Source organism: Gekko japonicus, unplaced genomic scaffold (assembly GCF_001447785.1).
Source record: "Gekko japonicus isolate JY-2015 unplaced genomic scaffold, Gekko_japonicus_V1.1 scaffold3778, whole genome shotgun sequence".
Lineage (NCBI taxonomy): Eukaryota > Metazoa > Chordata > Lepidosauria > Squamata > Gekkonidae > Gekko > Gekko japonicus.
Genome location: NW_015173800.1, coordinates 108660 through 122233, shown reverse-complemented (window position 1 = coordinate 122233; position 13574 = coordinate 108660). Strand labels below are relative to the sequence as shown.

The 13574-nt window shown below is 46.5% G+C and overlaps 1 protein-coding gene across 2 annotated transcripts in view; it reads left to right on the top strand.

Annotated features, from left to right (window-relative positions):
- Nucleotides 1–2549: 2549 nt before the first annotated feature.
- Nucleotides 2550–13574, top strand: part of LOC107120803 (chromosome unknown open reading frame, human C14orf79) — a 35239-nt gene continuing 24214 nt past the window's right edge. For both annotated transcript variants that reach the window (XM_015423569.1, XM_015423570.1), the window contains exons 1-3: nucleotides 2550–3214; nucleotides 5182–5330; nucleotides 13336–13465. In XM_015423569.1, coding sequence (XP_015279055.1) covers nucleotides 2780–3214; nucleotides 5182–5330; nucleotides 13336–13465 — 714 coding nt within the window. In that variant the 5' untranslated portion in view covers nucleotides 2550–2779. The remainder of the gene's footprint in view (nucleotides 3215–5181; nucleotides 5331–13335; nucleotides 13466–13574) is intronic.

The following is a 13574-nucleotide window of genomic DNA, read 5'->3' as shown; positions in this document are numbered from 1 at the left end:
GCAGAGATCTTTCACATCACCTCCTGCTTGGTCCTTTTAACTGGAGAATAGTTATAACAACGTGCATTAAGATTTAAGGAGCAAAATGCTTATACATTAATAGGGTCATATGAACGAAAGAAGAACCCTGTTGGATCAGACCAGTGGTCCATCTAGTCCAGCATCTTGTCTCACAGAGAGGCCAACCAGTTTCTCTGGAGGGCTGACAACAGGGCGTAGAGGCCGAGGCCTTCCCCTGATGTTGCCTCCTGGCACTGGGAATCAGAGGTTTAGTGCCTCTGAATATGGAGGTTCCCCTCAGTCACCATGGCTAGTAGACATGAATCTGTCTAATCCCCTTTTAATCCAAACAACGAGGGGGAAAGACTAGTGTCACAGGAGTCCCAAATATACAAATTCCACTAGTAGAAGAGAGAATCATAGGGAGAACCTATGATTCACTTCTTACACTGTGAACCTTGGGGTCCGTTGAAATTGCTGAAATCGGGTTCCATTTACACAGCCGGCAAACTGAAGAAGTCGAAGGAAACACATCTTCCAAGTATCTAGAACGGGCGTCTTTGCAAAGGCTGTTTGGAGAAAGTTATGACTATGTGGACTCCTATCAAATTACACTGACTACATGGACTTTATGTCTTATCTTCAAGGAGGAAACATTCTATCTTATGCCTTATTATAGTTACAGTATGCATTAATGTTGTTGCTGTCACACCACCAACTTTATAATTGTTTAATATATTGTTTTGGTCATCCCCTTTTAAAGCTGCTTATTCCTGTGGCCATCATTACATCCTCTGGCAGCGAATTCCACATTTTAATCACTCTCTGTAAAGTAGTATTTCCTATTCTCTAGGGCCTGCTCAGAATGGTACTTAGTGATCCTTAGGCCCCTCACTGAATTACAGTTCTAGGAAGATTTGGTGTGTGTGTGTTATTTATTACTTCCATTTATATCCCACCCTCCCCGCGAACAGGCTCGGGGTGGCTTACATTAATCGGCATGAGGTACCATAAAATCCACATAAAACATTTTAAATATTTTAAAACAAGTAAATAATCAAAGTGCTAGCAGTAATCATTCCTTTGTTAATTAATTATTTTTAATTTTTAAAATTTTATTATATTTATACCCCGCGAAAATGGCGGGCTATATGGTGTAATAAGCAAGATTTCAGGCTCAATGATTCTTCCAGCATCACACCAAGGTATGGCTCAATTTCCAAACTGGGGCCAGCCGCGTTACCACAGATGTTGGTGGTAGTGGTGAGGGTGGCTCCTAATTGAAAGCCTGGTGGAAGAGCTCCGTCTTGCAGGCCCTGCGGAACTGTAAAAGATCCCTCAGGGCCCTGATCTCTTCCGGGAGCTCGTTCCACCAGTATGGAGCCACCACTGAAAAGGCCCTGGCGACAACTTCCTCTTAAGCTACTTCAGCTCTGTCTTGCAACTATGACTCCTCATATCATATACTCATGAGGGTTTTGAAAAAATGTTTCTCCCCCCACACCCTTTCTCCAAGGACGTGATGGGAAGCGTACATGGTCCCTGCTACCTCCTCCGTTTGATCCTCGCAATAGCCCTGTGAGAGAGGTCAGTTAGGTTGAGAGGTAGTGTCTGTCCCAAGATGATCCAATGAGCTTCATGTCTGAGTTGAGTTTTGAACCTGGATCCCTCCCCAGTACTAATCAGATGCTCTAACCCAGGGGTGTCAAACGTGCAGCCCGGGGGTCAGATGAGGCCCCCGGAGGGCTTCCCTTAGTTCTGCTGCTGCATCGTAGCCTGCTTCACCAGACTCTCGTAATCACTCAGCCATTTCATGTTTTAACCTGGGTCTTAGACTCTGAGCATGAGATTTCTGTGGTGAATGTCAATAAATCAAAAGTAGGCTTGCAGCTTACAGAGCTAATGTTTTAAGCATGTTTTTATTTTAAGTTTTAAAAAAATCTTTGTGTTTGTGGCTTTTATAAAGTTTATATCTCTGCTGACTGGCATTAGGTTTTATGACACACATAGCCCGGCCCAACAAGGTCTCATTTATGTCGGATCCGGCCCTCATAACAAATGAGTCTGACACCCCTGCTCCGACCACTGTATCTCAGTAGCTCTTCTTAGATTTGGGCCAGATTTAGGCTTGTATCTATACAGAGTGGAATGGCAAACTTTTCTTTTTAGGAAAATGACTGACTCCTATTCAGTATTAAAGTATTTTTGAAACTTCCTCGAGTTAAAAAAAAATTAAAGTTTTTGGAACTTAGAGTTTTTAAAAAGGACCTTGCCCATGGTGGCAGAAGGGGGCCACTGTTTGGGAAGGTCAAGTGTTAGAGCCTCCTTAATTGGGCAGGTGGAACTAGTTACAAAGCTCATAGATCCTAGTAAAAATGCAGAAGGTTGTCTTTTTAGAAATGTTTCTGTGCCTTTAAATACATCCCATTGGAATGCGTTTGTCAGATTATGAACATTTTTCCCCCTTGCCTAATAGCTTATCTTCTCTAAGCTTTACACACAGTATTATCAGAGAGGTCTTTATATATAACCCTTCTCTTGTAGACTGAAATCCGAATGGGAAGAAAGTTAGACCGAAGAACAAGTGCGGCATTGATGACTTAGGGAGACGCTGAAGGGCGCACTTGTTTTGTGCGGTAACGTTGTTTCAGAGCATTGACGACGGAACGAAGAGCTCAGTTATGTTTTTGGAACATTAGCGGTTTTTGTCTTTCGCCACCGGCCATGTTTCCTGGCTCCTTGGGTCTGTTTTCATGAGCGGCTCGTCCATAGCAGAAAAATGCAGGAACCAGATTTGGCGGAAATGCCTAGCAGTGTAGGAGTCTCAAACTGGACTTTTTTAAAGCATTTGTCAGCAGAGGTGTACGCCCTCTCGCTCCCTGAGACCACCGAGGGGGCTGACGGATACCACCTCAGCCAAAACCTTCCCAGTGAGGATGGCGACGGGGGAAATGATGAAGCCTCTCCGGACAGCCTTCCCGATGCTTTTGCTGCAGAAGCTGGTAGCACTTGGGGGGATTTTGAAGGTTTCAGTGAGGTCACGTCGGAGAACCAGAGCCACATCCCAGCGTCCTTGGAGAATTTAAATGGAGAGCAAGCTTCTACAAAAGGCACAGATGTCAATGATAATCACTGTACTACCTCATGTGGGCACGTCTCTTTCCAAACCGCTGGACAGAACGGAGGAGAGGTTTTCCCTAATGTTCTGATGAAGGTATGTGTTTTCCTAACAGTGGGTCTCCCTCTCTGCTCGATCCCGCTCTCTTCTCTCCTCATAGCTAAGCAGGGTAAAAGCAGCAACATTTTGTTCTCTGTAAAATTAGAACAATATACTTAAGCTCACATATTCAGATAAATCCCCTTCCCTCTCCTGCTCCTGTCTCCCCACGAGAGCACCTTAGTCTTACGTTTTTATCCGTTTTTGTCAGTTTTGCATTTCTTAATCTGGGCAACAGGCTTGTACAGTTAAATTGTGTCCCATCCGTGCCGAACAATACAATAGATGGATCTCTGTTTAAGATGACCAGGAATCAGTTTTTAAATTGCTTAGATGGGGAGTAGCAGCGGCCAAAGTCCATTTTAGACTTGGTTGCCCGGTTATGTAATCCTTGAGCAGGTAAAGTGTTGCATTAATCTCTGTGGAGCTACTTATGGGAGTAAGGAGCAGATTCCTCTAGTTGTTGCATGTTTTCCCACTGTGCAAAAGTTCAGTAATTTTGATGCTTGAACAAGCAGATTTCTGAAAAGCATATTACAATTTTGTGGAGCATTGTTGCTTCCAGGAGCCCTTTTCTTTCTCTCCTTTTCTCGCCTTTTCTTTCTCTCCTTTTCTCTCTTTCTCGCCTTCTCTCTCTCTCTCTTTCTCTTTCTTTCTCTCTGCCTTCTTTGTCCTCCCTGCCATTTAGTTTGGCAGCCTGCGTGACCTTGTTTACCGCCATACATTAGATCAGATGTAGTGCCACGAGTTCTTTGGTGAAACTGTGTGGGTTGCCACGACCAATAGGATTAAATGGGGATATGGACAAAAGAGCCTGAGGACTGTAAGCAGTGTTCCCTCTAAGCTGAGTTAGTGTGAGCTAGCTCACAGTTTTTTAGCCTCTGGCTCAGACGTTTTTGTCTTAGCTCAGGAAGGATGGCTCCAGAGCGAACTAATTTATGCAGTAGCCAAATCACTCACTCACAGCTTTAATGCCAGTAGCTCACAAAGTAGCATTTTTGCCCTCAAGACTCCACAGCTTAGAGGGAGCATTGAAAATAAGAAGGAAAAGGGCACCTGAAATCATGTTAAGTGTGCTCGGCCAGGGCCAGAAACTTGAAGGTGGGAGGTATCTTCTGACGCTTGTGAAGAATGCACAAGCCAAGTCGTTTTCAGCTCAGCCCTAGTTGACATGCTGCTGCTGCTGGAACGCAAAGACGTGTTCTCTGTTTCCTTCTGCAGCTGCTACAATAGAGGTCTACGTGTTTGACCTCCAGGAGGCTGTAGGAAATCTAGGAGGCTGTTGTATTCAGAGAGGATAATTAGTAAGGTTGTAGCCGTCTGACCTTTCTGTAGAATCAGAAATCTGCCTGAGAATGTACAAGAGAGTACAGGCCAGCAGCACGCAGACCTGGTTCAGATGTCACAGTGGTGTAGACAAGCCACAATGTTGGAAGTGAGCCGTAATGATGAAAGATGGGGGGACGGGGTGTGTGTGTCACGTTCTTCTTGAATGGACAGCTAGAGAACAGTAGTGGAATATCTTTTATCCTTTCCTGGGTAATGGATGAGAAATACAGAGTATTGTTGAATTTTTAAAGGCCAAGGGAAGGAGAGCAGTCGCTCAAACAACTCTGAGGTCCCTGTTAGCAGTTGTATGAACATGTACGGTGCAGGGAACCTTTCTATCTTTGCAAGGACACAAAGAGCCAGCGTAGTGTAGTGGTTAAGAGTGGCAGACTCTCATCTGGAGAACTGGATCTGATTCCCCACTCCTCCTCCACATGCAGCCTGCTGGGTGACCTTGGGCCAGTCACAGTCCTCTCAGAGCTCTCTCAGCTCCACCTGCTTCACAAGGTGCCTGTTGTGGGGAGAGGAAGGGAAAGGTGAATGACCTGCTTTTCTTCTTTTTTTTGGTGGGAGCGGTATAAAACATCAGAATCAGCCTCAATGTATTAGGATCGTTTTCCTTTCCCCCCCTCTAGGCTAGCCTCAGCTCTGAAGATGTTATTAAACTGAGCTTTCCAGAAGTTCCTGTACCACAATTCTTGGAGAACATAAGCAGCTTGAATCAGATGCTCGGTACAAACACCGAAGACGTGGGCGTTCCCGAACATGCAAAAATGCAACCTTGGTAACTGTATGAAATATTAGATAATGACTACCTGTCTGTCGGGCTGTTCCTAAACTGTTTGTGGCATGCAAATTGGAATTCTTAAAAATAATTGTTAAGTTGATGAGTATTCATGCCACATAGTCTTGTTTATTTCTGGAAGAAGAGGTTTTTCTAGTTGGTGGTGCAGGATATAGTCCCATCCGGTTAGGACTATGGGATGGAGTGTTCCCTCTAAGCTGAGGCTGTGTGAGCTAGCTTTTTTTAAGCCTCTGGCTCACACATTTTTGTCATAGCTCAGGAAGGATGGCTCCAGAGCAAACTAATTTATGCAGTAGCCAAATTGCTCGCTCGCAACTTCAATGCCAGTAGCTCACAAAGTAGAATTTTTTTGCTCACAAGACTCCACATCGGTAAGAGTACCACTTGACTGACTTGACTGGTTTCTGTCTGTTTTCTACAAGGTGTTTTGCTTCGTTTCAATGTAGAGAGTGTTAATTCTACTCCCTGTTTGCAATGTAGAAGCATGGAATCATAGAGTTGGAAGGGGCAATACAGACCATCTAGTCCAACCCCCTGCCCAATGCAGGACCAGCCTAAAGCATCTCTGACAAATATTCGTCCAGCCTCTTCTTGAAAGCTGTCAGTGAAGGGGAGCTCACCACCTCCCTAGGCAGCCGATTCCACCCCTGAACCACTCTGACCGTGAAAAAGTGTTTCCTAATATCCAGCCGATACCTTTCTGCATGTAACTTAAACCTGCTGCTTCGGGTCCCATCCTCTGCTGCCAACTGGAACAGCTCCTTGGCCTCCTCCAAATGACAGCCTTTCAGATATTTAAAGAGAGTAATCATGTCCCCCCTCAGTCTCATCTTCTCCAAACTAAACATTCCCAGGCCCTTATAGCCTTTCCTCTTAGGGCTCAGTCTCCAGACCCCAGATCATCCTCGTCGCTCTCTTCTGCACCCTCTCGATTTTGCCCACACCCTTTTTGAAGTGAGACCTGCAGGACTGCACACAGTACTCAAGGTGCGGCCTGACCAAGGCAGCATACAGAGGGGCTATGACCTCCTGCGGTTTGGATGCTAATACAACCCAAGACTGAATTTGCCTTTCTTGCCACCGCATCACACTGACTGCTCATATTTAGTTTACAGTCCACTCTTACCCCAAGATCTCTTTCGCATACACTACTCCCCAGAAATGTATCCCCCATCCAGTATTTGTGCTTGACATTTTTGTGGCCCAGATGTAATACTGTGCATTTGTCTTTGTTGAATTGCTTCCCGTTCACAATTGCCCACTTCTACAGAGTATTCAGGTCTTGTTGAATTTTAACTCTTGGGTGTTTGCTACTCCTCCCAATTTGGTATCATCAGCAAATTTAATGAGTAGCCCTTCATCCATATCATTGATAAAAATATTGAAAAGTACCGGGCTCAAAACTGAGCCCTGTGGCACCCCACTGGACACTTCCCTCCAATCTGATGAAACGCCATAGACCACCACTCTTTGGGTGCACAGCTGTGCCAGAACTATGGCTTGCCCAAGGTCATCCAGCAGGTGCAAGTGGAGGAGTGGGGAATCAAACCCTGTTCTCCCAGATTAGAGTCCACACACTTAACCACTACACCAAAGAAGGAAATCAAGTTGGTCTGACAAGATCTGTTGGGGACAAAACCATGTTGACTTCCCTGGATCACTAAGTGGTCCTTCAGATGCTTACAGATCGATCCCTTTGAAATCTGCTCTAATATCTTTCCAGCAACAGAAGTCAGACTGACTGCCCTGTAGTTTCCCAGGTCATCCTTCTTCGCTTCCTTAAAGATTGGGATAACATTTGCTAGAAGGGACCTCAAGGGTCATCTAGTCCAACCCACTGCACAATGCAGGAAATTCACAACTACCTCCCCCCCCCACTCCCCAGTGACCCCTGCTCTATGCCCAGAGGAAGGCAGAAACCCTCCAGGATCCTGGGCAAATCTGGCCTGGAGTAAAATTCCTTCCTGACCCCAAAGCGGCGATCGGCATTACCCTGGGCATGTAAGGAAGGGCCACGAGAGCTGAGCACTGGTCCACCTGTTCTCATCCTCCTTCTCACAGTCTGCTTAAAATCACAGAATCTGCACTGTTGTCAGATGGCCATCAGGCCTCTGCTTGAAAACCTCCAAAGAAGGAGAACCCACCACCTCCCGAGGAAGCCTGTTCCACTGAGGAGCCGCTGTAACTGTCAGGGAGTTCTTCCTCATGTTGAGCTGAAAACTCTTCTGATTTTAATTTCAATCCATGTTGACTGTGGCCATTCCCGCAACGTAGTTCCTCCCAACTGACGAGGTGTTTTACTTGTTCCCTGGGAGTCTCCCCATTAATTGTAGTGACCTGTCAACAGCTGTTGTTTTATTCACCATTAATATGATTTTATTCAAACCTCATTGTTCCCCTTTATTTAGTACACAAATTGATCCATCCTTGTGTCTTGTTTCTTTGGGTCATGATGTTGGTAGCCTGTGCCGATCGCTAGTACAAGAACAGCAGACCCACATTTTAAAAAAAGGGACACTTCTGTATACCAAGGGGAACCTCCAGGTATGCTGAGAAATAGGATTTTTCTTCCTTTACTCTGAAAAGGGGTGGGGGAACCCCATCAAAAGCAGACAGAGTGAGCACGTGTGAAGCCCTAGCACAGGGGTCCCCAACTTTTTTGAGCATGTGGGCATCCTTTGCATTCTGGAGTGGGGTGGTGGGCACAACCACAAAATGGCTGCCTCAGGAGCTGGTGCCAACCGCAAAATGTCAGGGAGTGAGGGTATGCGTAACTCTAATAGTAAATCTTCAGCGTTCCAGGCAGAAGCTCAGTTGAACAGGATGCCTCTTAACACGAACGTGTGGTTTAAAAATATTTTCTTGCATACACACTCCCCAAACGTGCCCCTTGTGCTCATTAGACCAGCCTTTACTGGTGATCCCCGGCCCAAAAGAAGTCCGTCTAGTGTCAAACAGGGCCAGGGACTATTCAGCCTTGGCCCCAACCTGGTGGAATGAGCTCCCGTTAGAGATCAGGGCCCTACTGGACAGGCCCATAGCTACAGTGGGGCATCTCGGGGCTAGGCCCCCCGACTTGCTGGCAAAGCCCCCTGACTTCCCATCTACCCCAGGGTGTCACAGCCTTCTCCCCCAAATTAAATTGATTAGCCAGTGCCCCCTAAGGAATTTAAATGCCCCCTGACTTTAAAAATCCCGGCTACGGGCCTGCTACAGGATCTCTTACAGTTCTGCAGGGCCTGTAAGACGGAGCTCTTCCACCAGGCTTTTGGGTGGGGCAGCAGATGTCAAATATCATCTGGCCCCTCCTGCTGCTATTCTGCGACCATACTGTCACCATCTGCTACCATCTATTATGGTCTTCAGTTTTCAAGGACTCAGAATAGCAACCCACCTCGGTAGGGTATTTACCATCTGTAATCCCTTATGGGATTTAGCCCTCTCCGCTTTTAAATGACTAATATCGGGGGATGATAGAAATGGTTATGAAATAGTCTGATCGCCATCGTTTACGGGTTAAGTTTTATAGTGTTGGGTTTTTTTTGTAATGTCTGATTTCCTTGTCCTACAGTTAGCGCTTGTGACCCACCCTGAGTCCATTTGCGGGAAAGGTGGGATAAAAATGGAACCAAGTTAATAAATAAGTAAATAGGTCCTTGTGCCGTGGTGATGGCGGCTGTTGCTGAAGCAGCTTTGAAAAAAATCCGCACAACCGATCAGACCTTCAGTGACTAATCGGAAACCCGCTGGGCAAAAAACCAACAACAAACACCTGGCTTCACCCATGTTCTAAAAACAATGGGTGGGCAAATAAGAAGAAGAAGAGATTGGATTTATTCCCTGCCCTTCACTCAGAGTCTCAGAGCAGCCTACAAACTCCTTATCCTTCCCCTCCCCACAACAGACCCCCTGTGAGGTAGGTGGGGCTGAGAGAGCTCTTTCCAGAACTGCTCCTGAGAGAACAGCTCTGAGAGAACTTGTGACTGACCCAAGGTCATCCAGCAGCTGCAAGTGGAGGAGTAGGGAATCAAACTTAAGCACTGCACCAAACTGGGAGCCAGGAAAGATGCTGGCAAGTGTCATGGCAGTCACGGGCACAGTGTTGGGGGCCCCTACCCTAGCAGTATGAGGGAAAGTACAGCAAGCCCATGTGGGGCTGCTTGCCTATAGTGCAGCAGTGGCCAAACTTGTTTAACATAAGAGCCACATAGAATAAACGTCAGATGTTTGAGAGCCACAAGATGTGAACAAATATTATACGTTTTTATTGGAGAATATGCAGATTTGCTTTTCATTAACATTAAACGAGACTGCCAACTTTAAATGTGTCCCCCAAGCCCCACCACCACCACGCCGGCTGGCTTGGCTTGGAGAAGGGATTTAAAGAGACAACTGCCTTCTCCGAGCCGGCCTGGGGGAGGGGGGCCTTTGAGAACGCATTAAAGTTGCTTTCTTTCTTTCTGTGCTCTCCTCCCCCCCCCACCAAGCCTACCTGGGGGAGGAACGCTGGCCTGGCTGGGGAAGGGAAACTGATTGAGGAGGAATGCTTCCCCTTTGCTTCCCCAGCCACCCTGCCAGGAGCCACACAATATGTGTGAAAGAGCCTCATGCGGCTCCCGAGCCACAGTTTGGCCACCCCTGTTATAGTGCTTGTTGGGGGGGGGGAGAGAAACTATAATAGTTCTGTACTGCTGCAATGCTTAGGAGGAGGGTTTGCTTCTTCACCGCTTCAGCTTTGCAGTCAGATAGGGAAACGTGCTGTAAGCGCTGGGGCCGGGGAAGAGGAGGAAATGATTTGCAGGCACCCTCGCCACATCAGTCATAAACAGCTGTGTAGGGTCGAGTTATTTTGAGGCTACAAAGTTTACTATTGGAGCTTCGGGAGGTCGGCCTGTACTGCCGAGCCCAACGCTGACCACAGAAGTCTTAAAAGGGGATATTTCCCCACAGAGCTGTTGGGGGTTCGTGGCGGGGCATGGGCGGGGCATGGAGGCTTTCTCTTCCCCGCCCCCCCCCCCGTTCCCTCCAGTAGCAGTCCTGTTGGGAAATGTTAATTCAAGACTGCAGTCTGTCTTTGCAAAGCCCTGCGACCGAGCTTTGCAGTTCTAAGGCGACAGCTTTGCAGTTCTAAGGCAGCATTTCCCTTTAGGGCTGTGAGGTGTGGGAAAGGGCATGAGTGGGTGGGTGTGGGTGCAAGGCGCCCCTCCGCTGCCTTCCATACCCTCTGCTATATGAAGGCTTTATGGAGTGGGGGAGAGAAACATATCTACTCACCTTCCCCAGAGCTTCCTCACGAATCTCCCGTTAATCTTGCACAGATAAGGGGCAATGGGGTGCGAAGCTCCTTTTTAAAATTCATTTCCAGCTTGACAGACAGCCTGTGAAGTTAGGTGCCGAGACCCTGGCACTTTAATTTTACTAATTTTATTGATTTTCTCTTGTTAATGTTTTCATACTATTCCTATGTTGTTACTGTTTTAATCCTTCTTATATCAGAATTGTACTGTTTTACTGGCTCTTGCTGTAATAAATTAGATTACATTAGATTAGACAACCCCCCCACCCCACCAGTGTTCCCTCTATGCTCAGGAGCAATGTTCCCTCTAAGCTGTGGAGTCTTGTGAGCAAAAATTCTACTTTGTGAGCTACTGGCATTAAAGTGGTGAGCAAGCAATTTGGCTGCTTTCCTCTGGAGCCCTGCCTTCCTGAGCTAAGACAAAAATGTGTGAGCTGGAGGCTAAAAAACTGTGAGCTAGCTCACGCTACCTCAGCTTAGAGGGAACACTGCACCCCACTGATGAAAACTAAGCAGGCTCCTCTAGGAGAGGGGGAGTGTTGTGAGTAGCCAGACTTGTTAAAAGGGGTGGGGAGAAAGAAAGCAGGGATTGGGAAGGGGATTTGGTTTACAGGGGCCAGTTAGAGGTCATAAGATTCTGGAGAAGGCGATGGGTTTTTTTTGTCACATTCCTGGGTTTGTCCCAAACACAAGCAGTTCCTTTTGGGCTGCTAACTTCATCTCTGTGTCTCAAGCATCAGCCTCATTTAGATCCTGGTAATGATTATAAAAGAGGACAAAGTCCTTCCAATTTGCCCCAAAGCGACTCCTTTTCACCCTCCCTTTTTCGCAAAGAAGGAATTGTCTTTGCTGAATTTCCTGTGTCTTGGGGGAGGGCAGGGTTGTTCTTCTACAGTCAGTATTTTTGCTACCACTAACAGATAGAAAACAAAGATTGCCTGTTGCATTAATATGCTCTTGCATGCTGTTAGGAGGAGCTTTAACTACAGAAGTACGATTTCGTTATGTGCTCCCTCTAAGCCGTGGAGTCTTGTGAGCAAAAATTCTACTTTGTGGGCTACTGTCATTACAGTTGTGAGCGAGCAATTTGGCTACTGCATAAATTAGTTTGCCCTGGAGCCGTCCTTCCTGAGCTAAGGCAAAAAATGTGCGAGCTGGAGGCTAAAAAAACAGTGAGCTCGCTCACACTAACTTGGCTTAGAGGGAACACTGGTTATAATTCATATTTCTCCATCCTGTGCTGAGGGCGATCCGGGGCCAGCTGAAGGGAATGTTCAGTCGGGAGAAGAGGAGGTTGAGGGGGGGACAGGATGGCTCTCTTGAAGTATCTGAAGGGCTGTCCCTTAGAGGAGGGCAGGGAGCTGTTCCTGTTGGCCGCAGAGGAGAGGACTTGCAATAAGGGGTTTAAATTAAGGGCGGGGAGGTATCAGCTGGATATTAGGAAACATTTCTTTACAGCTAGAGTTGTTCAGCAGTGTCTAGGGAGGTGTTGAGCTCCCCCCTCCCTGGCAGTCTTCACCCCACAACAGACACCCTGTGAGGTGGGTGGGGCTGAGAGAACTCTGACACAAACTGCTCTTTTTCAAGGACAGCTGTGCCAGAGCTTGTGACTGACCCAAGGTCACATCAGCAGGTGCAAGTGGAGGAGTGGGGAATCAAACCCGGTTCTCCCAGATTAGAGTCCACACACTTAACCACTACACCAAACTGGCTCTGGATGGCCTTTATGGCCCCTTCCAACTCTGTGATTCTGTAGTCTTGATTGGACAAATAGATCATGCATGGCAGGTGGACTAAGATTGGGAACATTTAACTGAAAATTCTGGGCTCAGATTCGAGCCGAATGATGAACTCTCCTTCAGAAAGTCACTTTCAGTTCCCCATCTGTGAAATGGAAAGAGGAAGGAGGTCTCTTTGTGAGCTGGTATGCCCATGAAATAGGTATTGAGGCTTCAGGAACATCTGTGGAGGTATCACTTGGTGTGATAGAATGCTTGCTGACCTGCAGGTGAATGTGTGAGTGGGTTTGATCACCAAAAGCCAAAGTTTGGAGCTGATGCAAAAGTTCAAAGTGTTCAATCTGTGACGTGTAGGCTCCCACTCAGTGATGTAGCCATTGGGTGACAAATATGCATGTGTGAACCGGTCCGAAGAAGTTCGTGGTCCAAACTGAGCCTTTCAGCAGGCTGTACATTAAATAAATCTGCCATAAACTAGCTAGGTAATAAATGCTAGGGGGTGTGTGCTCCCACCCAATAGGCAGAAATTGGGGGAAGAGACGTTTGTGTCCAAGAACTTCCTTGCAGGTCAGATTTAACAAAATTAGCTCCATTCTCAAGATTGGCATGTAGGGTCTTTCAGACACAAAGTATAAAGTTATCTGCTGGACGACCACAAACACCAGAGAACAGCTGAACTCAGGAGTGTGTGTGTGTGTGTGTGTGTGTGTGTATATATATATGTATGTATGTATGTATTGAATACGTTGCCATGGCTTCCTTCAGAGAATCCTGGAGCTTGTAGTGAGGCTGATGAGAATTCTTCATGGAGAAACCTTCTTTTCCCTCACAGAACTACAATTCCCAGGATACATTAGGAAGCAAGGACAATTAACCCCTTTTGCACCCAGAGCACAAGTGCTTGCATTTTTGTGATCTCAGATTAACGTCTCTTGCATTTCCTTTAAAGCACAGATTCTGGGAGCTTGTGGAAACTTCTTACTCGTGCCAGGAACCCTTCTGGTTTGAGATGTCCTTGGAATGATTCTCATTGCCAGGAAAACCTTTTAGCTGTTCTTGGAGTAGATGCTCATCAAAAGGTACTTTTTTTTAAAAAAAATCCCTATAGTACTGTGGTATCTCTTTTTAACTTCAGTGAGTATGATGGTCCGGGTTAGTTTTAGGAAAACAAGTGTAACTTTTTTGTAA